Source organism: Molothrus aeneus, chromosome 1, assembly GCF_037042795.1.
Source record: "Molothrus aeneus isolate 106 chromosome 1, BPBGC_Maene_1.0, whole genome shotgun sequence".
In the NCBI taxonomy this organism is placed as follows: Eukaryota; Metazoa; Chordata; class Aves; order Passeriformes; family Icteridae; genus Molothrus; species Molothrus aeneus.
In genome coordinates, this window is record NC_089646.1 from 92,931,854 (window position 1) to 92,958,676 (window position 26,823).

General features: G+C 43.0%; 1 protein-coding gene across 1 annotated transcript; it reads right to left on the bottom strand.

The window, feature by feature from the left end:
* On the bottom strand, window positions 1-26,799 carry SCGN (secretagogin, EF-hand calcium binding protein). Its single transcript, XM_066546078.1, has 11 exons — window positions 26,681-26,799; window positions 26,062-26,132; window positions 16,787-16,879; window positions 16,123-16,212; window positions 15,177-15,233; window positions 14,215-14,292; window positions 4,542-4,597; window positions 3,035-3,080; window positions 2,860-2,919; window positions 1,918-1,986; window positions 1-590 (listed from the first exon to the last, which is right to left on the bottom strand). Exons 1-11 carry the CDS (start codon window positions 26,751-26,753, stop codon window positions 462-464), a joined length of 822 nt encoding a protein of 273 aa, XP_066402175.1. The 5' UTR covers window positions 26,754-26,799; the 3' UTR covers window positions 1-461.
* Between the last annotated feature and the right edge of the window lie 24 nt (window positions 26,800-26,823).

A 26,823-nucleotide genomic window follows, 5' to 3' on the forward strand; every position in this document is an offset into this window, starting at 1 on the left:
TTACTGAATTTCTGTAATTACCATTTTATTTCTGCACAAATACACTGTCATCCATCCAATATTTTAAATGCACAAGGCACAATGTTCACCAAAGGAATGACTTCACACATACAAAGTGACCATCAGAAACACCTAGTAGCTGCACTCTGAAAGCACTGAGGGGATGTTTTTGAGGAGATGCTTGTTCCTATCCTGGGTGAATGGGCAGGGCAGCGTTTCATGAGAATAACATTAACCTGTCCTCTGAGCAGACATTGCTAGGGAGACCCACAAGAGGCAGCAGCAAGTGAACATCACAAAGGAGCGGGTGGAGTGAGGAGGCCACCATGTAGATCCCACTCTCCAGCCTGGCAGCGTGGTGCCTCAGCTCCCCACCACTCCCACAGCAGCACAGAACACACTTCTATGGGGAGCAGCAGGGAAATCTTTCAAGGGAAACACAACCACAAGCACTTGCCCAGCTATGGGTTAATTTTCAGCCCAAGACACAAAGCTAGTTCAGATTTCTGAATTTTCCCATCCTTGTTCACATCGCAGTGGTTGAGCAGGATCTGGCGGAACTTGTCCAGGTCTACCCCACTAATGCTGGGCTGCAGGCAAAGAGAAAAAGAATGCTGAGAGAGAAAATGGCTCTGGATTTCCCCAGCTAGTAAAGCAGCCCACCATGCAGCAACTGGGAAAACCACCCAAGGAAGAGTGACCAAAAGGCCCCACATCATCTCATATGCCATGGGGAAGCAAACAGAAGATGGGGAAAGGGTGCCCTGAAAAAGTAGAAGGTGCATGGAACTGTAAGTGACTGTATGGAAATGCACCATGAGTTTTGTGCTCAGTCAAGGCCATATAAAAGAAAACTTCAGAAAGCTGTGCAATGCAGATCCCTGCTCTACCAGACCTGTGCTTTTATCTGGTTTCCTCTCTCAAACCTGCTGCACAAGAACTAATGTGACATTTCTGTCAGCATACTGCTATTTTACAGGCTAGTCAGCAATGTAAAAATACCTTCTGTGGATCAAGTTAATGTTGAAGACACATTTTACAGGCTACAGTTTCTGTATGCTCCTAATGCTGTACTGCTTGCTCTGCTTCCCACACTCTCAAGAGGGGATCAAATTCACATGCACAGCTTGTGGTGTCCAAGGACAATGCTGATGAAGGCCCTTAGGCAAAGTACAAATTTCCCTTCTTTACACACACTCACACACAGCACAAATCCAGCCTCCTTCCCATCCCCACACCCTTTCCTGCACATTGCATGGCCAGGACACACACATGCAGCCATCAGCACGCAGCTGCCCTTCTCTGCTCTCTCCTGAATGGACATGGCAGCACAGATATCTCACATTGTGTGGAAATGCAACAGTTCAGGCTTAAAGGAAGCTAAAGATCAGATTCTGTTTGGGTCAAAAGCTCTATCTTGCACTGCATCAGGAAACTTAAGATAATCCATTGAAGACAGACTCTTCTGTCCATCAGGAGCTGAAGAGACACACTAGATATGGTATTCTTGATTGCAGACAGACCTCAAGTAATTTTCAAATGTAGCCCTGAGATGAACTAATGAACCATGAGGTCATTCTGGTGAGAACCACATCCACAAGGAAAACAGAAGAAATTGTGATGACCCATCCATATCATGTCATGCTGTAACACCTGTCTAATTCAGAGTATGAACTGGAATGGACCTTTTAAAAATAGAGTTGCTGAAGGAAGCTATATTAATTTGTGAGGCAAAATTTCTGTGATACAGTGAAATGCTTTACAGTATACATACTGAGATGGCGACATTGCCTTCTGCTGGTGATCAAACTAAAATTTGACTCTATGTTCTTACTAGTGTCTCTGCGTGCATAGCCTTTCCAAAAGCACTGATCTTTAGGAAATACAGAGTACTAACAAATATGGCCATGAAGCTACCTTGACCAGTTCCATCATGTCTTTGACAAATCCATCCACTTCTGGGCCTTCAAGCGCTCCTGTTTTACTCTGAAAGAAGGAATAAACATCAAAACTCCCCAGTGAGTCAAAACCACTACAGTGTTTACTGGTAAGTACCACAATATCTGGGCACCAAGCTTTCTAGCATAAAGTTCACAGAATCATGAAATGGTTTGGGTTGGAAGGGACATTAAAGATTATCCAATTCCAACCATTCCACCATGACCAGGGACACCTTCTACTAGCCCAGGTGGCTCAAAGCCCCATCCAACCTGGCCTCGAACACTTCTAGGTTGGGAAATCCACAGCTTCTCTGGGCAAACCTGTTTCAGTGCTCCAAGATGCTCACAGTAAAAAATTTCTTCCCAATATCTAAGGTCCCATTGTTTTTCCCAAACCATCTCTTCCCACAAAATGGGAACAATGTCTCCCACCATCCTGAGGGAGTTGTGTGACTGACAGAAGCAGCACTGAATTGCTGGTGTCTAACAGGCAGTTAAATCGTTATGTCTGTCCTGAGCCAGACTCCCTAAACAACCATGGATTTGGTATGGAAAGGGGGTTTACTTTTCAATGTGGTGGTGATGCAGGTCCTGAACTGCCAGAGACTGTGAGCACTAAAGCCCCCACTACCTCTTCCTCCCTTGCATCTCCTGCAGGAAAACTGCTCATGCAGCAGCACTGGCCATGGCAATGGAGAAAGTCAAAATGAGTCCTTGACACAAGATCTCTGAGCATTGCTCCTCTGTCTCTACTTCACCCCTCCCAGTCTGGCAGCTGGGCTCATGGGCCACAGGCTTGGGCACAGCTGCCGCTCCTCAGTGACTCCAGCAGCACCCAGCAGGAGGAAGAAGTCTCAGCAGCACACACAACTCTGTCATTTACAAACCACAAGGGAATGAACTGACTCATGGGACTCACAACATCGTAGTGTGCAAAGATCTTCTCAAAATCTCTCCTCCTTTCTTCTGTGCTGGAAGCCTGCATACAGAGAGGACAAACAAATGAAAAATTAAAGCAAAAATTTCAAGTTTGGGCCCAGGTCATCTTCCCTGAACGAGACAGGATCAATGTATCAAAAATTAGTGCTACTTACATCCATCTTGAATTGTAGAAGGAAATTTTCCTGGAGTGCCAGAATCCTAAATGGAGAGATTTTAATTATGATCTTTTCATTTTATCATCTGCACACAAACTATTCTGAGCTCTCCTTGTTTGCAAAGCAAAGGCATGTTAGATTAAAGGCCTATAAAAGAGAGAATTGCCTGTGGGATTATTTACAGTGGGCTGTTGTGGGAACACATGCCTTCCTCCCTGTCTGATGGGGCACAGAGGGTGCCCTTTAGCTCACTACAGACATGCCTATTAGCACCATTGCTTCTCCCAGAGCATTTCTGGTGGTCCTGCAAAACAGAGGGTGTCAGCTTCTGAAGTAAGAGCTAACAGACAATCATTCCTTGTAACTGGATTGCTGTGCTGCATTAAAGAAAGTGATTTATTGCTCTCTATTGGAGGGAGGACTTGGTGGTTGTAAAAGTAAAGGACAAAGATTAATACTGGCCTGTACACCAAGACTGGCAGAATTCCTCTCTTTTCATCTCCTAAAGCCTGTCAAGCACTAATAAACCCTTTTCTCTCTCCAAATCTCTGCTAACCCTGAGGTTTTTAGAGCCCACAGCACAGGGCATTGCAGAGCTGTGTCCGCACATGGAGGGATTTGGAGTCCGAGAAAAGTTTTCAGGCTTGAGGAGAGCCTCAGATGGCCTGGTTCCTGAAAGGGAACTGTGTTTAAGAGAAAATTGTAACAGCAACCCTCTTTAGATATTCTCCATCCTGCCCCAGATTCTCCTCAGATATTTCATGGTCAAAGGGAACAGCTGTATGCGCTGCAGTTATTTGTGCTGGCATTTGTTGGGATTTGAAGCACAGAGTTACAGTGGCAAACCAGCACCTCTGTCCCCTCACCCTCTAAACTGGCCTTTTAAGACTGTATCTGCAAATTTAAAGTCCTATCAAACCTATGCACATGGTTTTACAGAGAGAGGCATGGCAGTGAAAATCATCTAATAGCCTCTGAGGTATCAAGGACAGAAAAGAGAGAGAGGCCCATGACTGGGACCCCAGCTTCATTCACAAGCATCTCACCTTGGCTCTCCAAATCCTCTCCTACTGCCACTGCCAAACTCTTTTGTGGTGGCACTTTCATTATTCAAAATGCAGTAAAAATTCTTTGCAATCCCTGCTGCACATAATGATGAAAAATAAATGCATGTCTGTGACCCCGTTGAAAGAATTGTCATCCTTCTTTTGGAGAAACAGAGTCACTTGTTGCTTTTCCACCTCCTGGGAAGCACCTCTGATTACGCCAGAGCACACTGATGTTGTACAGACAGATCCTGGCATTGCTCCTATCCCTGGCTCCAGATTCTCAGATTATTGAGAGGGAGAATGGGTTGGAAATCATGTGTTGGAGAGGTGGGATCAGAGCAGATCTAATTCAAAAGGAGGCAGAATTCAACTGCACATCCCTAGAGGGAGAGCATCACCTTGTGTGGATCTACCATTGTGAGCTGAAACACCCCATCAACATAATTAAATCCTACCTTGCCAGGTCATTCAGGTCCAGTCGCCCATCTTTGTTTTTGTCAAAGATTTTCATCTATAAATCAAGAAGACAGAGATAAAACAGATGGGCCATAAGGAGGACACACATACAAAAAAAAGTCAATACACATTTTGCTCTGCCCTGTGCCCTTCCCTCTGCTTGCTCAGAGTGCTTGCCCAAATCCCAGGCAGCATGGCATCCTGTGCTAGCACCAAGTGCAAGGGTGGCACAAGGGAATAGCAAAACCCACTAGCTTTCTGACAGCAACAACCCAAAGCAATCAAATACCAGTACTGCTCCCTTCCCACCTTACATGGGGATAAAGCAGGTCTGTAGGAAAGACCCTCAGAAATTAGATACTGACATTGCCCTGATCCTGAAAAAAATAAAAAAGCCAGGAAAAGGAAGAAATTTCTAAACACTTCCACCTGGATTCCATCCTTACCTTTGACTGTTGCTGTGGCTTCTGAGCAGCTGAGGTGGAAATGCCACCTTCTAATCAGCACTCAGGTCAGGATTTTACACCACTAAAGCTGTGGGGCTTGCTTGGCTCAAGGTCTGCTGCTAGAATGCACTAAGACTCGGAAGAAGATCAGACGGCCAACATCAAGAGGTTAAATGTAAATTCAAAACTTGTTCTTTTCTTTTACTGAATAGCATAATTTTGATGAGCCATCACAAAAAAAAATATTTATTTATTTGCTGTATTTGGTTCTGCATTTCTCTTCAAGGCACAAAAGTGGTCTGTTACAAAGAAAGGGGTGGGGGGGGGGATGTTTAATGAGTTGCAAACCTGAATATGTCATGGCTCAAAGTTCTAGAAAAAAAATTAAAATATTCCACATTGTGTGTGGAGGGAACATGAATATTTCACTATGACAATTACCTTTCTTTGTCAAATACTCAGCTAAGGAATATGCATTAATCTTACTTTGACAGATCACATTTGCTTGTTTAGTCGTTGTGCAGAGTAATTGGTTCACTATAGATCTTTTGTGCATGGCACAGCTGCTGGAGAAGGCCTGGACCAGCCCCATCTGACAAAGCTCAGATGGACAGGATTATCCCCTATGACACAGCCTGAACATAGCATGGGAGCCAGCAGCATGTCCTGAGCACTTCTCAGCAGTGGAGCCAGGGCAGAGACTAATAATCATGTGACAAAAGGTAGCATCTGGAGAGCTGTCATTTCTCAGGGAGATTTTGCCTATTTTGTCAGTGCTGCCTCATTCCTGCCCATTGGTCAAGGGGAGCAAGGACAGCAAGTCCATGGTAACCCTTTATTGTATCACGTTTAGACTGAGATTCTGCAACAGACTCTATACCATTCATTATTCTGAGTATTTTACACTTGTGAGGTTTGGATGGAATTTTTGAAGAGACATTTGGTATGGGCTCACTTTCCCTCCCATTGAAAGACAGCATGAAAGTCCTATGAATGATTGAAGGCCCATATTGAGGTATTTGGAAAAATGGCATCACAAGAGCCATGTGGGTATTCAGTAGCACAAAGAAAGCTATTTTCCCATTTAAATGGCCTCTGCCAAACATGTGCTCTGTGCAGAGCTACTAAATGACAAAGGAAAGGCTTCTGAATCTTCCTTCCCTCTAGAGCTGGGGAGACAACTAAAGCTGCCAGGCCATCCTGAGGACTTCCCTCTGGATGCATCAGTCCAAGTTGTTACCTCAGAAGTTAGCTGATCTAACTTCTTGCGTGCTGCTTCCTGCCCCATTAGATCTCCCACAGCATATGGCACTTTTCCCTGGTCTCTGCTGGAGCAGCAGTGGGACAAGGCTAGAGGAAGGGATGGGAGCAGAAGCTGCCTTTGCTGGTGCCACCAAGGGGAGAAATGTCCTTGCAATGACAGCCTCCCCCTGCCATCAGAGAGATAAACCTGAGGCTCCAGTTCTTGGCTGATAAAGGAGTTATTCTGCAGGTCATAGAAAAATTATTAATATTCTTCCTAGAAATAAATAAGCCCAGATAAGATTTTAAAAGCCTCTCTCCAAATGGAACATCAATTCCTAACCTGGTTTTGTCTGTTGTTTGAGGAGAAATACTCCTACTACTTCACTTTGGCACACTTTCCACCACAGTTGACATTGCTACATGCAGCTTACATTATTGCTGAAAAATATGCTGCCTAAAGGAAGCTTATGGAGACAACCCCTATGTAGCTGGCTACAGAAAGTACCAGCATGTGGCTGGTGGGAATACCATAGTCCTTGGGCTCTACAGTAACTTCAGTGCTTTTGAAAATGTCAGTCTAAATCCTTTGGTTTAGACCACCAAGGAGCATCAGTTACCTACATGGTCTGTAGGTCACCACAAAGCAGTACAGCTGGTGGGATGAGACAGAACAGCATTTGCTGGGAAAGGACAGCTTTTGGTGGGAAACACAGGGCTCTCAGGAACTCTGCTGCCAGATCAGGGCAGCTCTGGCTGAAGGCACTGGTCTTTGGTTCAAACAAAAATACAGTAACTTTACCAAAACACACCAAAACTTACTGCCTTTAGCAGTCTTAGTACTTCACTTGGATTCTCCCACATGTTTCTGAGCTCCTGAAAGCGTGTTTTATTTTCTCCCATTTCTGCTGCATTTCTGCTGCATCTCAGTCTTGAGACTAAAATTCAGTGCTTCAGCCTAGACTTCAAATTCAGATGTGTTTTTCTCTCTGTGATACCTCAGAAAAGCAAACACTGAGTTTCTGGGAGAAGTTCAACTCTGTGATCGCCATGTCCTGGTCTCCGTACAAGCTTATGGGACCAGGCCCAAACTGGTGGTTTCCTGTCCAAGAGCCAGACTTGGGGCATAATTCTCATTTCACATAGGCTTGTCTGGGACCAGTCTCATGTTTCTTTTCCAGTGAGATATCTCCAGCCTCATGTCCTTTTCCAGGAAATAAATAAATAAATATCCCAGCATGGCAGTCCTTGCCTTGGGGCTTCATGTGTCCCACCTGCCCTGCATCTGCCCTACTTTGTGGGTGCAGCATATTTTCATGGTTTCAGAAGCTGCAAATAACCAGGAAGAGTTTTGTGCACTCTTAATGAAACAGACTAGATGAGAGATGGTGGTTAAGATGTGAAAGTCTTTCTGCTTCATTATCAATTTTGTGAGTGTATGGTTTTCAATCCTACCAATTTCTGAACCCTTCACAATATTCCTGCAGCAGTGCAGATCCCAGTAAAACACATTTAATAGAGAAGTAATAAACTCCTTGGTGGATTGCTTAATGGAAGGAAACATTCTCCTACACCCTATCTTTCAGCTTGATATTGAAATTTCAGTGACTGACCACATCTATTTACAGCTAACCAACTCCCCTCCCTGACCTTCACTCAGCTCTCTAAGAGAGAACCTTAGCGTTTTCTGTTTGTCCTTTTTCTGCCACAACTACCCTGAATACAATTTTCAAACACATGCAATATTTTGATCATCCATACCAGTCAATAGAAAGAAAAAAAGTCTGTCTGGAAGAGCTACACCAAGCTAATTCTTGCCCAGTGACTAACACATGAAAGATGGAAAACATGTAGGGAAGAAGGGCTAGTGTTCACTGAATTAGTTCAGGTACCACAGCTAATAAGATAGACCTAATCCTGTTATTGGGACAAGTGGAGCTCATGCATACCCACTACATGGCAGTCATGTGCTGCATTACTCAGGGAACAGCTTGGGGAAATGTTTTTTAATCAAACTTTCAAGTTTCAAGCATGCGTGTGTTTGATCTGATCTGCTAATTGTGTGCATGAGTACACAAAGAATGACAGAGGTAGCCACCCCATATGACAAAGCATATATAGTGGGAGAAGCAGATAATTGCAATGGTGATGAGGTTGTTTCTAATTTAAACTTTTGCCTTCACACACCATCTTGATATGTTAAATTTGATGGATTTTCAGTTTACACTCATGAAAAGTATATTTACACTGCCAGGCTGATATGAAACATCACAATGTGGTTAAGGACAAGGTCTGGCATGTTTAAATAGCACTCAATTTTACTAAAAGCTCTGTTGCATCTAGCAGTATGCTTTATAAAATGATGCATTTCCGTTACTGTCAAGCTACTCCATGTTTTAAAGTGTTTGCACAAATTAATTCACTGACATTTTAATGGCAGTGCACCAAGGGCACACCCTGTTTGTTTGAATGTACTCTGTGGCACTCTGAGACAGACAGAGAATACGTAAGAGCTTGGTTTGCAGATAAAAGTTGTTACATCTCCATTTTTTAAAAGTGCAAAATCAAAACTGCCGTCAGCTTTTAATTCAGCAAAGGAAATATCTCTGCTTTCTTAGTCCAGTGTTCTAAAGGCCACTGAAACACCACAGTATGACAAACACACACATTCTTTGAAGAGCAATATAAATCTGAATTATTTTCCATGACAGAGATAAGGAAAGAAGTAAACAACCAAAATAAATAGTTCTGTGATCAGCAGACTCAATAAAACCTGTTTTCATACCTTCTCTGGCTCTCTTTCTTTGTGTAATTAAGTGGGACACTGAGAGAGTCAGTTTTACTTGACCTCCTACTCTAATAAATATATTTTAATGTATATATCATGGGCACCTATGTCCAACACCTGAAACAAAAGTTGGCCAGGGAGTGCAGAGGTTATTGAGACTGTATAAAGACAGGCATCAGCCCAAGCTGCAGGACTGCCTATGGCCTCTTTCTTTAGGGAAGGGTGGGGTCACAAAGGCATTTGCAGAGTGATAGGAGGGCCCAGTGGCCAGCAAGTTACCCTCAGGACAAAAGCTCAGTGTCCTGCCCAGCCAGACCACCTGTGTCACATAAACAAGTTCTTTAGCACAGGATTTCTAAGAGTGTTTTGATTCCTAAGAGACCAAGGCATTATCTGTTGGGGTGTTCAGAAGCCTGCAGGCTCCTGAGTTCTTTTGGTTCTGATCTTCAGAAATTATATTTGAGCTTAAACGGGATTTTCTGCTTCCCTTGGCTTATGCCACAGCAAGTGTGGTGCAAAACTGGAGGTGAAACACCCTGGCATTAAATTGAGAAGGGACACAGGAGGCAGATTTGTGTTCATCAGCTGTGTGGGTCCTTTCAGTCACCTGGGAGAGAGGCTGGCATGGACCACTACCAGGAGGAGAAGGAATGAGCAAAGACTGCACTTTGGGAACCAATCTTGTAGGCTACACTCAACTCCTATGGTATTTCTAGAACATTGGGAAGTTTGCTTGGTGTGTTCACAAATATAATAAATTCAGTTTAGACTATTTGCCAATACAATAAATATTTGTCTTTCCATTATTACACCTCTTGTTGAGACTTGTTACCAAAGATATGCTACCTTGACTAGTAAGATGTTAAGGGTCTAAATCACTTGTATTTTCTGTGCTTTGGCTTTTATTTACTCACATGAGTACATTGGCATCAGCACTGGACACAGACAGACTTTCACTTGGAACTGACCACACTGAAACTCTGCATTATCCTTGCAGAGGGGACAGGCAGCAGCCACAAAAGCACTGGAAATCCTCCCAATGTACAATAAAGGTAGTACACAGTGCATAAATGTGGACATAAGCCATCCTCAGAGAGAAGACAACCTCTTTCCCTTTGCACTGAGAAGATGAGGAGCCCTCAGCTGTGGGCTTGTGCACTCAGGGCATATAGCTCAGTGCCCAGGAGAATCTTTGCAAATAAGCTCAGCAAAACCCTGGTGTCATTACAGCTGGGAAAAATATCTATTCTGACTTCTCTGGGGTTAATATTTCATCCTCAGTCATCACCATCTACAAGCTTTCAAATGCTGTAGTTCATGACCAATACTTAGTCACTGCATTTACATTATTGCCTCTCTATGTGGTGGGCAAAGATGGCACGCAGGCTGGACAAGAACTGTCCTTTGCATTTTACTGAGATATAATAATGCTCAGACTAAAGGAATTTTTTATGCTCCATCTGACATTATCAACCTAAGACAATGAAAAAAGTGAATGTCAGTGTTGCATGTGTGACTGTTTCAGCAGAATAAACAACTTAAATTGCTGAAGTTTGACTCAGAAATGAGTTTGCCTTGCATGTAGCTTGTAGACTTTTGGATTACAAACTGGAAGTAACATGCTGCTATCTGGGAAGCTGCAGACTATCAGAAATCATATCTCAAATCTAGTTCATATCCTGGCATTTACAATATTCTGCTTAAGTGCACAGCTGAGTGCACACACAGATCATGGAATCTGTCACTCTTAAAAATTGTTGTCAAATGCATATGTGAGATGGGTATTTCTGAGCTGAAACCTCACCAGGACCCAGAAACCTAGTAACAGCTTGATCTTGGGGGCAAGGGGAGGGGGGAGGGATTGAAAAGGTTGTTCTACTGTCATCATACACAGAATCCTCATCATGAAGTATCAAGGGGGCCAGTCTTCATCTCTCCACCTTTTTTTTTAATTCAGGAAGGCAGAAAATTCTCACCATGCTATTTAAACCCTCCATCCATTTACAGCTATGCTCACTCTGTCTCCCAAAACACACACTGCAGGACCCCTGGGGCCTCTTCTCAGGAAGTTCAGAGCAATACCAGGCTTCAGTCAACCTCCAAGCACTTGCTCCCTGCCAACAGCTCTTGGTCACTGCCTGTGGGAAGGCAACAAACCCACAGATTGTGTTCAAAGACTAAGAACTGCAAGTGGGTGCATGTAAATAATTATTAATACACACTCAGCTAATGACTATTAATACAAATATGTATCTATGTAGGCATGGAAGAAAAAACATGGAGAAAAACCCCCTACAAAGGGACTTCCTCACACAGCATTGTCACTTCGGCTCCCCCATGAAGAGTCTTGAAAGCTCAAATGTTCTTTTGTGATTTCACCCAGTGGCTTTAGTGCTCTTTGGGATTTGATTTAGCAGACTCACAGAGTTTGTGCAATGCTGATGTGTTCACTACCTGTTGTCTTTATAGGAGTTCACCACTTGTTCATCAAAGCCCTGATCTATACCAGTGTTCTCTGAAGAAAGGATGTCAAGGTCACAAGGAAACAGAATAGCCTCTTAAGAAGCAGCTGCTAAGCAACCTGATAAAGTGATGTTCCTTTCCAGAGACAACCAATCTCTTCCAAAAGAAATACTCTCTCCCTCTTCCCAGCACATTTTTTTAATGTCATATGAGATCATTCATAGCAGCACAAGGGGCAAGAATTTAACATGCCCTGGTTGGCTGATATGATATCTGCTCACAAACTGCAAATACCCAGCACAGAACCATAAAATCCTGCTTTTATTTTTTTTCTCAAGCCTAGGCTAGCTCCTTTTAAATTATAGTTTTGCCTTTCCCCCTTTATCTCTATCTCCAGAAGGCCCTAGGGTCCACTCAGGATATCAGTAGCTGCTTAAGATGTGCGCAGCCAGCTGTGCATATACAGAAAAAAGAGCAGAGATCTGTATATTCCTGTTGAGACAGATGGGTTTACAGCTCCTTGGGACACAGCTTATTTCAACTGAATAATAATTACATTGGCCCTTGAAAGCCCTGAGCTGAATAGATGGGCCACCCTGCAAGACTCTGTAGCTGTGTGCAGCAGAAACAGGTCCTGCTCCCAAGGACTTGGTGCTCTAAAAAGACAAAAGGGTGGGAGCAAAGCAATAGGAGAGCGAAATATAAGTATGTCTAATCTGCAGAAAAGGAATCACTGCTGCTGGTTGTCAAAGATATAACAGAGTCAGGGAAAAAATGGAGGGGCCACTGACCCATTTATCCCAACCTGGTACTGGTGGCAGAGTCCAGTGGCAGTGGGGCTCTGCACTCCAGTAGCTCCTCACTTCACGTGGGAAGGGAGAGAGAGGAAGTGAAGGGTTGCCATTACCATGGGCCTTGACATCAAACCTTTGAGCCATTTTTCCCTCTTTAATCCAGCCCTGCAAATGCAAGGCTGAATCTTTCTTCCCTCCTTGGAATTTTGCCTTCTTACTTCAGATAACTTCCTGTGCAATAATTTGTGGAGTGTATCTGATGCTATAGGATACTGCCCATGTGGATAATTTGCTGTTATATACAGAATTCACATCCTCTATTTTATTCCAGGATATCACAGGATAAGATTATGCCAGTGATAATTTCACACCTTGCCTTAGCTTTTGGGATCAGGTGTGTTTATAAACATCCTTGATCTTCACCTTAAAGAAAAGAATTACAAGGGAAAAAATAATCATCTGCCATATTCTCATTTTCTAATAACTATTAACATCCCTAATTCTTTTGGCATTGCAGCTTGGCAAATCTTTGTCCTCAGGAGCCAGATTTGCATTTCAGATCATAGATTTCCCTAGATATACAAAGCATCCCTTTTCCCATATCAAATCTTATCTTCCAACATAGAGATTAAACTGCCTCTCTGGAGATACAAAGCCCTTCTACAGGAAACCATGGGAATAGAAACCAGATCTCCTGGCTCTCAGCCTTGGGCTGCACTGATACCTAGCTGTGCTGGGGTAGCAGAATCACAGATCTTTCTTGGGAAATTAAAGGGAAGGGAAATGAGTTGGTGGAAATGAACCACCCACTGTCTACAAGCTTCAGATTGCCTATTCCCCAGCACCTGATCAGAGATTAAGCACCAGGGATGGAAACCTTAATGGAGCAGAATGAAAGATATTTGCTACCAGCAAATGCTACCAGAAATATTTTTGTCTTAGCTGTAACTTCTGGGGGTTTTTTTGTTTTCAAAGTCTGCCAGTTGGAAAATAATTTCTGCAGCTGGCATTCCTCTCTCTTCACTGCCTTATAAATATGAAAAACAAAATATACACTCTTCTGTAACAGCAGAGTTTCTCACATTGCTCTAAAGGGTCACATTTCTGGGCACATACATATCACACATACATAACATGGTATTGCAAAATATGGGGGCAGCTTCTTGTTTGCTTGCATATCAAACTCGTTTTAGGTACAAACACCGATTTTGTGCCAAGAAACAATGCAGTCCCATCTGAAAACCATTTAGAAAATTGCAGTGATAGATGTCTGCTAGTGGAATTCAAATTATACCCTTGAGAATGACATCCAGAAATGAGATTTTTTTTCCCTTCTTGTTTTTAGATGTTTAGATATAATAAGTTGCTCTGAAATCCAGGCGACTTTGCTAAACCTACACCAAATACTATGTTGTTGATTGCAGTATAAAAGCTATATTGTGATAAATCAGGTGGAGAATTGAAACTTTCAACCTCTCAGTCTTTCAGGGAAGCAGCAGGGAGCCAGCAAGGCTTGCTGGGCTTTGAGAGCAGAAAAGCCAAATACCTGCATGTCCTGGGAGTAAAAGGATTTGCTAGGAGGAAGAGAGGGAAGGAGGAAGTGAATGAGCTGGAGATCTACCTGAGGCTGAACATATCCTGAAGAAGGATGCACCTCACCTCTGTTTAAAGGGGTTTAGAGCTCAGCCTGCTTTGGTGTAAAGCTGAGCTCTTTTCTCACAGGAAATAGTTTGACTCTCAGCAAAACTATTTCAAATGCATTCACAGCTGATGTCCAGTGAAAAAACTGTTAGCAGCAGTGTGTGCTAACTCCCCCCAGGGATCTCTGACACACCTTTTTAGCACCTTGCAGGGCTTTTATGGTCCTGTAGACATTGACCCTAAAGGAGATTTTAGGCTGTACTCAGATCTAAACAACATTAATTCTATATTTTCGTACCATAGTATCAGTATATTCTTCCAGCTTCACCTCAGCAACCATCTTGTTATGCTGCAAAAAGAGATCTCGCAGGAAATCCTGTAGTAAGAAAAGAGAGAAATTTTACTCTCTAGTGGAAATTCAGAAAAAAACAGTAGGAAATTAAATTCAAATTCAGCAGGGTTACACAAATCTAGTTTCACATTCCTGGTTAGTACTAGTGTCTTCAGTTTGACAAAGTTCAATTTCTTTTAGCTGAAACATGTTGTTTTTTTGAATAAATTAGAAAGTAACTAAATTTCCCCAGAATAGGTATACTGGAATGAGTCCTAATAGACTCACAAAATAAGCAAAAGACAACATAAGTCCTGCAATACTTGCTAATTGATCTCAAATAAAAATATTTACCATTCAGTAAAATACTCAAGCCTCCTCTTACATCTCTGCAGGGACACAGGCTGAAGCCACACACTGAGACTTCAGCACATGATGTGCAGCCCAGGGAAGGACTTTTGTGATTGCTGGCTCAAAGTGTTTGAGTTATGGTTTCTGAGGCTCTTGCCTCAATAGCCTGAGCTTTAATGAGAAATCAGTGTTCAGAAAACCTGCAGGTTCAGGAGGAGATTAAGAAGAAATTCTCTTAATAAAACACAATGGCTTTGGCTCTGTTTAGCTCAGGGAGATGCACATGTGCAAAGCCTTGTGGGCATCACTGGATGCTTCAGGTCACCAAGACAACTGGGGTCATGGGACAAGGCTAGGGGGAAGCAGGACATGGAGGGCAACAGCAAGCCATCCTCCCTCCGGCAGGGCCCCTGAGATCATGCCAGAAGGCACAAGTCCTAAACTTGCTCTAAACAACCCAGAAATGCCATTTGTCACTCACACAAAAGGACAGCAAATTGGTAAAGCCGATGGAAAGGCTCCCATTGACATCAGTGAGCTGTAGGTCAAGCCCAAAGAGATTTGTTAGAATAACTTACTTTGAGTTCACCAGCTGAAATAAATCCACTGCTGTCAGCATCGTAACTGCGCCAGATCTGAATGGGGATAGATTGATGTGAGCACATAAATATTGCAGTTACTCATCTGCTCTGTGATAAATTGTAAAGATTCAAAGCAGAACTTCCATAATGAGCAAGTTGTTGCATTAGCCAACATTGAATTAATTTTAGATGAAATAAAATAAACTTTTCACACAATAGCTCTTACTCATACTTGGATGCTGTACATGCTACATGCTGCTACCACATGTTTAATGCAGACACACTGTCTATAAAAGGAAGGCAATTCTAAGAAACTGTTTTGTATTTCCTACCTTATTTGTACATGCAGCTTCTTTTATTGCTCTGAGTCAAGGCCATATACAACAGGCCATTGATCTGCAGAAGCCCCCAGCTTGTATGTGAAATAAAAGTAACCACATGAGATCTTGGAACAACTGAAATTCCCCGTTGGGATACTTAGGGGCAGAGATCAGAGGAAGACTGGGCAAAGTTCTATGGGTTTGTTGACCCAACTTATGCAGGTTTCCTCTCCATGCTCTAACAGTCTAATATTTTGGAATAAGATGGTGCTTAAAATGTACCTGCTCTGCTGTCTTGGTCTATACTGTATTGCAGGTGAGGAGCTGAAGGGGTGAATTGATGGGCAGGGACATTTTGTCTGTAGTAGCATGACTGATAGGTGGCTGAGAGTGTTTGTGAAATGTAATGAGTCTCTGGGTACCATTGGTCCGGTCCTAGATACCACATCTCTGTTTAGCTGGTGCAAATAATGTAAAACCTTCTCTACCTGAACAGGTGAGAACGTGTTTTGCTTCCACAATACCCATCTATTTCCCAAGCTGTGTTTTACAGGGGACAGAAGGTTTGGTGCTGAAGAAACTGGTGGTGGGCAAGGGGGAGGAGGCAGTGTGGAGATACAGACCCGCATGAATTCCACGCTGTTGTCCAAGGGAGTTTCCCGTCGGAAAAGCAGTAGGAAATTCTCATCATCCGGCAACATCATATTTGCAAGCTGGATGAAAAACATTTAAAAAAGTCCCCACAACAAAAAGCAAACCACGAAAGTAAGGAAGGGAAAAAACTTGGGTAGCTACGGATCCAGCATGTGAAATACAGGCTTAGCATAGAAATAAACTTGGAAATGAACTCCAGACCAAAGGATCTGGCCGGTGTAATACTCCGTGAGTCACCTACTCTGCACCCAGACTCTATCTTCCAGATCTCCCAAGTCTGCTACAGATCTTAATCACAGAATGGTTTGGTTGGAAGGGACCTTTAAAGGTCATCCAATCCAACTTCCCTGCAATGGCAGGCACATCTTCAACTAGATCAGGTTGTTCAGAGCTCCGTCCAACCTGACCTTTGATGTTTCCAGGGATGGGGCATCAACCAGCTCCCTGGGCACCCCCTTCCAGTCCTTCACCATGCTCATTTAAAAAAAGTCTTCCTTAATCTACTCTTAATCTACCCCCTTTCAGTTTAAAACCATTACCCCTTTTCCTATTCCTACAGACACTATAAAAAGGCTGTTCTAATTCTCCATCCTCCTATAAAAGAAATCCTGGTCTGGTGTTTGGCAGAGATACCTCCTGGATTTGCAAGCGTCCATCTGTGGTGACATCATAGACAGACATGAATTGCTCCTTCATCCTCTGAACTTCTTCTTCTGTGATGGTACTCTGCCATGGGGAAAACAACAAGTGCATGAAAATTTCTGAGGGCACCAGAAGATCCTTCTGGAAGAAATCTCTCCTCACTCACAAATAGTCACCAGGATCACTGTATACTTACAGTTGGGGGTAATGCCTTTAAAAACCCACAGACACACTATTGTGGATGAATTTTTGGAAACAAGTCCTATGCGTTTCCTTGCAGCTACTAAGCTTTCAGTTGGAAGATCAGTGTTTGGAAACCCCAAAATATTTCAGTGACTCCTGCTTCTTTACCCAACTGTTCCCATTATATCACTGGGCTTTGGTTTTACTCAAGTGTGTGTTACAGCAGTTTCCATCCTGCTTGTTTTCAGCTTGTGCTTTTCAGGAAGATATCCTCATCCTTGAATGACATCTCTGCAGTTCATTAGATCATCAGCCTTGAAAGGTGTCAGTGGAGCTAGATTGTTGCTTATTATTGCCTGTCAACTGATTTAAGCCCTGGCACCAAGCCCTGTCAGTGTTTCTGGGTTAATAGCACAGAATTTCAAGCAATTGACATTCTCTTTGTATCTGCTCAACCCTATAATTGATTTATACATAGTGAGGAGTTCTCCAGACTTGCCAAGTTATGTGTTTTGACAGGCATCACGGCGACAGGTGAAATACAATGTTTAGGTTCATCAGGCATGGTTTCTTTAGCAGAAACCATGAGGGTACCCACTCTGAATGGACTACACAAGATACAATTTCCTCACAACATGGAAAGGCTTCCAGTCATATGAGCTTAGTGGCTGGGCTGGGAAGCTCACATAGTTAATCTTTTCCAAGCAATTAAGTCCCATGTTACCCTCACCATGGACACTGAGCAGGTCCTGGCTTTTCTCCCAATTGTGTAGGAGTTGCCTCTCTCTGGGAGAGGAGGGAAGGAAGGGAGAAGGATAACCCACACTGGATTGTGGCATATCTTTGTAGAAATTTTTACAAGACAATAAATTACCTTCTTCCCAATCCTTGAATATAAGTCCTTCAAAGTTTTTATCATCTCTACAACCAGGTGGATTGCAGCTATTCCTTCCTGGGTCTTCTAACCCAGTTTCTAATTCTTTCCAGCTGCTATTGAAGCTCCATAATGTTGTACACTCCCTTTTTTATCAGTGACACAAAGCCATGAGTAACTTTCCCGAATTTACCCAGTGAACAGCTCCATGCAGTGCAGCCTTTGGGGTGCATTCTTGCTGTGTAACACCAAGGGTGGCAGCTCCCAGTCTGGGGATGAAACACCAAGCAGTGATCCCACTGGGATGCACCCAAGGTGGCAGGCCCCAGGAGGAGTGGCTGAGTAGGTCCCAGGGTATGCCTGCAGGATCTGCCTTTCCCATGGTGGTGTCCAGAAAGTTCTGTGGGCTTGGGTGTTGAGGGCACAGCTCATCACTGTACACACACAGGTTTTCTTTACTCTTGGCATTATAACTCAGCCCCATGCTATTTAAATTGCCTTCTGACAGCCCCTTGACACTTTGAGACACCTCCCAGGAGTTAGGCAAGTCTATCAGTTGCAAACTTCAACAGGCTTGCAAAGTACTCTGAAATGATCCTCCCTCAAACCCAGGAGGATGAGTTATTTCCAAAATGATAACCACATTTTGGAATCACAGCTGATACTTGAAACGTATACTGTGCATTTCAAACTAGTCATTGGTTAAAATGCTTATTGCTCAACTTGGTGTCAGCTACTAACCACCATTTCACTGAGCTATCTGTGGCAGGGACACTGCTACCTGCATAAAAATAGGACAGCCTTCTTTTTATATTCTGATTTAAACTATATGATACATCAAGTAAATGCCTGGAATATTTACAATATTTACACAGCTCCAAAAGCTTTTAGTTCAAGGGGTTACACTACAGTGGTTTTTCAATCTGGACAATCTTTACATTTTCATAAATATTCTACTTATGAAACACAACTAGTAATAGTTCTACCAAAACCCGGCCTTTACAAAGGATAAAATAATGAAGCACAAACTGGCTTTCCCAAGATGCATGTTCAAGACACAATTATTCCAATATTAAAAATTTTTACACTAAGAACAATACACCTTGTGTTATGACCATTAGGTTTCAAAGGGGACCTCCCTCTTTACCAAAAAAATATCCCAGAAGACTGAAAAAACCCCAACAGATCAAACAAGATATTCCAAACAGAAACTAAGGCTGGGAGATCAGGTTTTCAAGACTGACCTACTGGTGGTGCAAACAAATAGCTTGCTCTATTTTCCTGTCTACTCCAAAAACATTTGAAAGGCTGGAGAAACTCCATAATGTACCTGATCTGTTCCCCTTGTCCAAGCAAGGACATGATTTGAAGACTCAACTCACTCCACCAGCAAGGAGGCTGAGGCTTCCCTTTGGAAGGGGACAGAGGCAGGACAGCTGACCCCAACTGACCCAAAAGATATACCACACCATATGGTGTGGTGCTCAGCATATAAAGTTGGGGGAAGAAGGAGAAAAAAAAAGATGTTTGGAGTGTGGTGTTTGTCTTCTGAAGTCAGCATGATGGAACCTTGCTTTCCCAGACATGGCTGTACAGCTGCCTCCCCATGGGAATTGGTGAATGAATTCTTCATTTTGCCCTGGCTTGTGCCCTTGGGTTTTGCTTTACCTATTAAAATATCTTTATCTCAACCCATGAGTTTCCCCACTTTACTTTTCTGATTTCGTCTCCCATTTCACTGGGGAGTGAGTGAGTGAGTGAGTGAGTGAGTGAGTGAGTGAGTGAGTGAGTGAGTGGCTGTGTGGGGCTGCCTGCTGCATTAAATCATGACGTATCAAAGAACAGCATACAAAATGTGCCTCTTGTCTCATAAGATGAAACAGGAGGAAATGGCTTTGCAGTAAGTATAAGTCTGTAGCTGAGCACATCCTTATCAGAAAATGCTGTCTTAATTACGTTGCCTGCCTCAAGCAACAGATCCTTAACCAGTTTCAAACATTTGCAAAGCTTTCCCTTTTGTGAGGGTTTAAGTGAATGCTGTTGCATTCTTTCCAGTCACTCTGTACAGAGAAGCCTTTCTCATAATTCCTTGTTTCCCTGGTTCATGCACCTCCCTGAGTTTGTGGATGATGTGTGGTTTCCAAGGGCTCTGCATATTCTCACTGCAGCCAGGAAAGAAATCTTTACTACTTACCATGAGAAGGTCGGATAATTTTTATTCTCATAAGAGAACAGTTTAAAATATTGCCATGACTTTGTTCACATATTTTTCAGGGTTAACAGGTAAATTTCTTACTATAGATGTTCTTCCACAGAGTTTAACAGAGAAAAGCTTCTGTGCTTCAAGTTACCATAACAAATGAATTTTCTGTTTTCTCCTTTCCATGTCCAGTCTCCATCTTCTCTTTTGTGAAAACCCTTTAGAAGTATTTGTAGCATCACAAAGGTAATCTGGTTTTTAGTAGTGTTTGTAATCACAGAAAGGGCATGATCACTTTTTTTTTAAATTTCTGCAGCATTTTATTTCTTTGTCATGGCTGGTTATGATTGTTCAGAAACCTGGCTGTAATCTGTCTTCTTTGTTCATCCATTCCTTTTATATTGTTGCACTCTTTGCCTCATGCTGACTAATTAAATTTTTCTTCCTTAAGGGATTCATGTGCTTGGCAGAATTTTGCCTTGATGAAAACACAGTTATGAGTCACTTGGTTTGGAGGGCAAAAAGTGAATGTATGGAGCACTGCAGAGCCTTTCCTACTCAATGAAATGGGATGTCTCATTTAATTCCTGCTGGTCAAGAAAATCCTGTAATAAACTGATTTATTTTTCCTTCTTGACATGATTTTAGAAGCAAGCTGCTATATTGATTAGGGTATAAAAAAAGATGAAACTACATTTAAGTGACTATTATGCCCTGTTTCTAGAAAAAAACCTAGAGAATTTTCTGAAAATGCTGGCTTGAACACGCGTCTTCTAGCGTTTCAGCCAAATATGATAGAAAGGCCAAGGGTCCCACAGATATAGAGTTCCTACAAGATCTATGAAAATAAATTGTGTCTGCCAAGAAGGAGAGCTGGAAAAGAAAATCAACAACTATTATCACGCCAAAAGCTACACAGTACAGATATGAGGCCAGCAAGGACCAGATGAGAGACATCAGTAATGTACACTTTGACTTTAGAACAAGAACCTTTCATTTTTGGGCCAAACATTTCTTCACTGTAAAAACTAATTTCATGAATGACTTTGTTACCCCCGTGTAGTTGTAGTTTGGATTGCCTGCATAATTGTGGATTTTCACCTTACATCTCCACGGTCAATTTCCCCTTTGGGCCAATCTTTCTCCCTTAACTTCAGTGCTATCACTTGAGAATTTGGCCCTGTACTTTGGTTAGGATTTACTGTACTCCTGCATGTGACAATAGATGAGCACCTACCCTGTCATCCCGCATTGTGTTTTTTGTTTCTTTTCTAACTCTCATCAGCACAAATGTGGGAAAGCTTTTTTTCCCATAGTAGACACCAGCATCCAACAAAGGCTACTGGCTACATTTTCCCTGTGCCATCATGGTTTTGTGGTTAGGTTTTGGACAGGTTCTCTGTTCTCTCCTCTCTGCTGGGCTGAAAGTTGTTTGATGTGCATTTGGGTGATGAAAACATATTGTGTCATTTTTACCATGGGTATGTTGAGTTAGCATTAAGAAATACCTCGAGGCACTTCCATGCCTTAATGTGGAGGAACAGGATTAGGAGCTGGCCAGGGTAATCAAGGCTGATGGAAGCCACACATAAAGAAAGAACTCTATTTGGCAATAATCAGAATGATAGAATGGTTTGGGCTGAAAGGAACCTCAAAGATCATCCAGTTCCATCATCTTTCCCTAGACCAGGTTGCTCAAAGCTCCATCCAACCTGAACACTTCCAGGGATGGGGCATCCACAGCTTCCTTGGGCAACCTGTTCGAGAGCCTCTCCATCCTGACAGCAAAGAATTCTGTCCTAATATTTAAAGAGCCATGATTGTCTGGGGGTTAGAATTCTGAAATATTCTGAATGTGGATGCAAGCTGATTGCTTCCTGCTAGGGATCTTCTTGCTGTACACCTGCTGGTCACCATTGACCTTAGGTCTCTTGGGGTGGTAAAGCACAGGGGAAGTCTGCCTTGGATGGCTTTGAGGCTGGCTGATATTTTGGCCATTAAACTTTGTTTGACTAGCTGTTGCATTCCTGGCCATGCTAAATTATACACATTATTTAGACAGACAATGCAGTGTGCAGGGCAAGAATGAAGTGCAAGAGTAGCTGGAGGGTGTTTCTATACTTTGGAAGTAAAAAGCAAAGACAAATCCCTAATGGCTGCTCAGAGTGAGCTCCAGAGGATTAACTTCAGTCCCTTACAGTCATAACTATCCATGTGGTTTTTAGGCAGGAGGGATTTAAACACAACTAATACCTGTCTTGTCTGATCAAATCTATACTTCAGCAATTGTTGTAGTCTTCTACACACTTACAGTTAGGTGCAGGCAACCATCCTTTATCTGAAAGTTTTCTATCTAATTTGAGTATAATTTAGGCAAAGTGAAATACATTTCTGAGAAAGCCCAATGGCAATGTGCATTTCTCTCCATATCTGCCCAGACATCATTGGTTTTATGGAAACTTTCAGTAAACCAACCCCAAAATTTGTAGCCATTTCTCTATAAAACTCTTCTCTTATTATTATGAGAATATACATAGAGCTTCATTAGAACCATAGAAAAGAGCAAGCAAGGAAGATCTTGATACAGAAAGAAAGATGTACAGGAATATAAGACAGAAATGAAGAAGCTATAGTTCCTGTTCTAATAAAATTACTTATTTGACACTGAAAGAAACTGTCCTTTCCACTGGTCTTTCACCTCAGTAAAAAAAATTTTTAGAAAATATATGGATAGAGTTGCCATAATGTAGAAGAAAGAGGTTTATGAAAGAGCAGAAGAGAGCTCAGCTGGCTCACGGCAGCCATGCAGTAGCAGCTTGGAAGCTGGAGGCTCAAATGGTTGGAGAGAAGTCATAGCAGTGATTAGAGAAACAGGTGAATAGTGCCAGCAGCTAGAAGATGTACTGCTGGCATGAGGATGAATTACACACACCTGGAAACTGAAGGGATTTTCTTAGGACTGGAATAGGAATAGAATAGAATACTCCAGTTGGAAGAGACCTACAACAAACATCTAGTCCAATTGTCTGACCACTTTGGGGCCAGACAAAAGTTAAAGAGTGTTGTTAAATGGATTGTCCAAATGCCTCCAGCAATCACCCACTGCTGGAGGAGAAGGGACAGGAAGCAGCATCTGGGATTTGGTTGGTTTACTACAAGTCTACCCTTTTTGCAAAGTTTTTCCTTTCCCCCCACAATAGCTGATGGTTCAATAAAAGACAATAAATTGGCTTCCATCACTGGATGCTGTTTCAAGTTTCTTTCTTCTCTCAGAGTTGTCAGGAAGAGCTGTGTCTCTCAGCTTCCCGACAGGCTCATTTTTGCATTGTTTTCCCAGCTGCTCCCATCCCCTAGCATTTAGTGTCAGCTGGGGATGCTGCAGAGTAACTGGGAAGAAAAACAGAGCTGAAGGACCACAGTGGTCATTAAGAAAAATAACAGCTTAGAGAATGCAGGCTGAGAAAATATAATTATGAAGCCATTCTCTATTCAAGCAGAGACAACTTCTAGCGCTGATAACATTATTTATCACTTGTGTAGCACTTCAAACACAGTCACTAATTAATTCTTGTGACACATCTTTAAGTTGTGCTAGTGTATTGCTGTCTCCTCCTTTTACTGTGCAAGGAAACTAAGACATTAAGAAGCCAAAGGAGTAAAGGTCAAGATGAGTGGTAGAGCAGAGAGATGCTCAGTCCCAGCTCACTGCTTTTATCACAGAGGACACTTTCTGTAGGATGGTAAAACCAATGCAGAGGGAACCCTTTACCCCTCCTGCCATAACACAAGCCTGTACAATATAAATCATGTGAAAAAGAGAAAAATGGCTCAATGTTGTTAGACAAACTCATTGTACGAAGGTAGTTAAGACCTTTGTTTAACTTGGTGCTCAAGTGATCCCCATGCCCAGAGGAGTGGGCAGAGGACTGCTCTCTGCCTCCCAGGACAAAGCTCCCCTTGGGTTTTCTGCCACAAAGACAGCCTGCTCTGCCTGCAGCCTGCCATGTGATTTTATCACTAATATTACCAGAGTGGAAACACTGCCAAAAATAGGGAAGACTTGAGGGAAAAAACCAAAAGCACTTGAGAGCCTGTCTGAGCACTCAGAAAGTTAGTGAGCACGGTCCTTCAGAATTAGCCTGTTTCTTCTATTCAATAGGAGGAGAGGGAGTTGGTTCTTCCTCCATTCAATTTGTGTTAAACTATCTCTTTTAATGGCAAAACTTAGCTAGCAGAAGCAAAGCAGATGCAAACTGGGTCAGGCTACTGAGTTAAGCTGGAGTCATCCAAGCAGGGACTTCTAACAAGCAATAAAACTATTACTGATTTCTTAAAGCAGGAAGCTCATTGCCAGAACTCCCTCATTTTGCAAGTTCTGCATGCTGGTAAAGGACACAATGAAATGGAGTTCATGTTTGTATCAGTAAGACCACAAAAACTGCTCTAACACACCAGGTTTGCTACCCAGCTGTCCCAAGACCTCATGTGAGGGATGCACAAGGACAGCTATGGACTAGAGCAGGGCTTGGAGTATCTCTTGACTCACATCCTTAGGAAGCTCCCTTCAGAATGAGATCTCTGATTATCCCTGGATTTTATCACCATCAGCTCACTCCAGAGAGCCCCACTTGGAGGTCCCACTGCAGCACTAAGTCTGCAGTTTCATTTTAAGCATCTCCATCAACATCTCATGTTTGCTGTCACAGAGTTTGTTTGAGCATGCTTTTTGCTGCTGTTTCAGTACCCCAAGACTAGCAGCTTCCAATTTAATCTTTTGTTTCTGGATAAACAATCACAAACTTTCTGATTTCTCTTTAAATCAGCTTTTCTGTGTCCCTAAATATTCTTGTTGCTGAATCTTTTTTGATTTGTTTGAAGCCTTTTTACATGCCTATCTCTTCATCTAACCATCCATGCTCTGAAAGACATTTCTGCAGAAACTAACATTATTTCAATCCAAATTTACTCACAAATTAAATAAAAATATGCTTCAAAAAATTACTCACAGCTTCTATTTTTTTAATTGCAGCCCTAAAGATCTAAGAGTACTAATTGGCTTGTAAGTACAATTCTGATTTTACACTTGATACTCATGAATTTATGCCTTTTATCAGCTACCTTTTCTGTCTTTGTTAATTAATTTTTGCTTAAAGGAAGCAAAGGTTTTTGGCACACCCCCTCCTTCCATTTGGAAGATGTTTCCTCCTTTCCCTATCTGGGCAGACTCTTTGTAGTGAAAATATCACTATATCCTTTGTAAACTTCTGTGCTGGCCTGAGTGGCAGGATTTCTCCTTCAATGATGGTGACACTCATAGGCAAGGTATAACCTGGAGCTGAGGAAAGCAGCCCCTATAAACTGTAGTGCAACTTCTGTTTGTACAGAGATGCAGACAATGGGAGAGAGGAAATGCTGCCAAAACCAGGAAAGGAAACCAGGGGAGAAGCCCAGAAACACTGTAGAGCCAGGTCTGGATCTTAGAAGCAACAGAATTGATGCTCATTTGGCTTTTAGCCATTTGCGGCAATATAGACCTAAGCCTTCTTCCTAAGCGACATTTAAAATTAACAACAGTATATTTGTTAAAAATTGACCTGGGAAAGCAACCTAACATATGAACAAAACTAATCACCACAGGCTTGAACAAATAAACCATGAACATTGCCCTCCTGCTCAGCTAGCCAGGCTGTGTGCCCATGCTTTTTCACTTGGTTCTATTCAGCAACAGTAAATGACTTTCTCTCCACACTGCCAACCAGCCCCTTCAGCTGGTGCCACCTGTGATCTCCCCCTGACCAGCAGCTGTTGGGCTGAAAACAACTGATCAAACTGCTCAGCTGACTGCACTTGTTGTACCTGCTTAAATGCCACCTCGTTGCCAAGAGAAAAGCTTTTTACCTTGGGACTGCTGAGGAAGTTGGCAATCAGGGAACAACAAACACAAACCACCTCTCAGCATAACTTTTCTGCTTGCACCTGATGGGCACCAAATGTGGCACAGTTACTTACTTCTGGTCCCAGTTTCTCCAGGAGATGATGAAAAAAATCGTCAAGCTCCTTCCCTTCTATGTAACCATTGTCTAAATAAAGAGCAAATATATTAATGGCCAGGGGTACTGCCCAAGTTCCAGGATCCATGTCATGGGCTGCATGCAGGTAGCTCAAGGCTTCAGGGTCAGATCTCAGCCGGGGGCCCTGCCTGCCCACTCAGGGGAGCCCCACGTCTATTCAATTTCATCTGCTCACTTCTGTGTGAGGCTGGGCACAGCTGCAGTGCTCCCTTTGGAGTTTTTCTTACAGAAAACTTTTCAGAACCAAAAAAAGTCCCAAACTGGGACCAAAAGAGAGATCAGCAGATGAAAAGGGGAAGTGATGAAAAGGCAAAACTTTTGGGGTGGAAAGGGCGATTTACAGCTATGATAGTCATGGTGAGGACGAAGAGGAGGGGCTCGAAAACACCTGCAGGACCTCGTGGATGCAAAGCTTGGACACGTCGGCCCCGTGTGCAGCACCCCAGGCACCCACACCGCACCCGGCCCGGCGGTCGCGCTCTCCCCTGCACGGCACCCAGCGCGCCCGGCACCCCCGCACCCCTCAGCCGGCTCCCCCCACGCGTGTCCCCACTTGCCGTCGGCGTCGAAGCGCCGCCAGGCCCCAAGGAAGGCGGCGGCGTCCAGGCGCCCGTCGGCGCCGCTCTCCATGGTGCTGCAGCTGCTGCCGGCCCTGGCCCCCGCCCTCACTCTCACTCGGCGGCGCAGCCTCTGCCCCGGC

Coding starts and splice junctions, on each gene's coding strand:
- SCGN (XM_066546078.1), bottom strand. CDS start 26,753: ATGGAGAGCGGCGCCGACGGGCGCCTGGACGCCGCCGCCTTCCTTGGG. Junction 26,133..26,680: donor GCGGCGCTTCGACGCCGACG/GCAAGTGGGGAC, acceptor CTCTTTATTTAG/ACAATGGTTACATAGAAGGG. Junction 3,081..4,541: donor GACCTGAATGACCTGGCAAG/GTAGGATTTAAT, acceptor CTCTCCATTTAG/GATTCTGGCACTCCAGGAAA.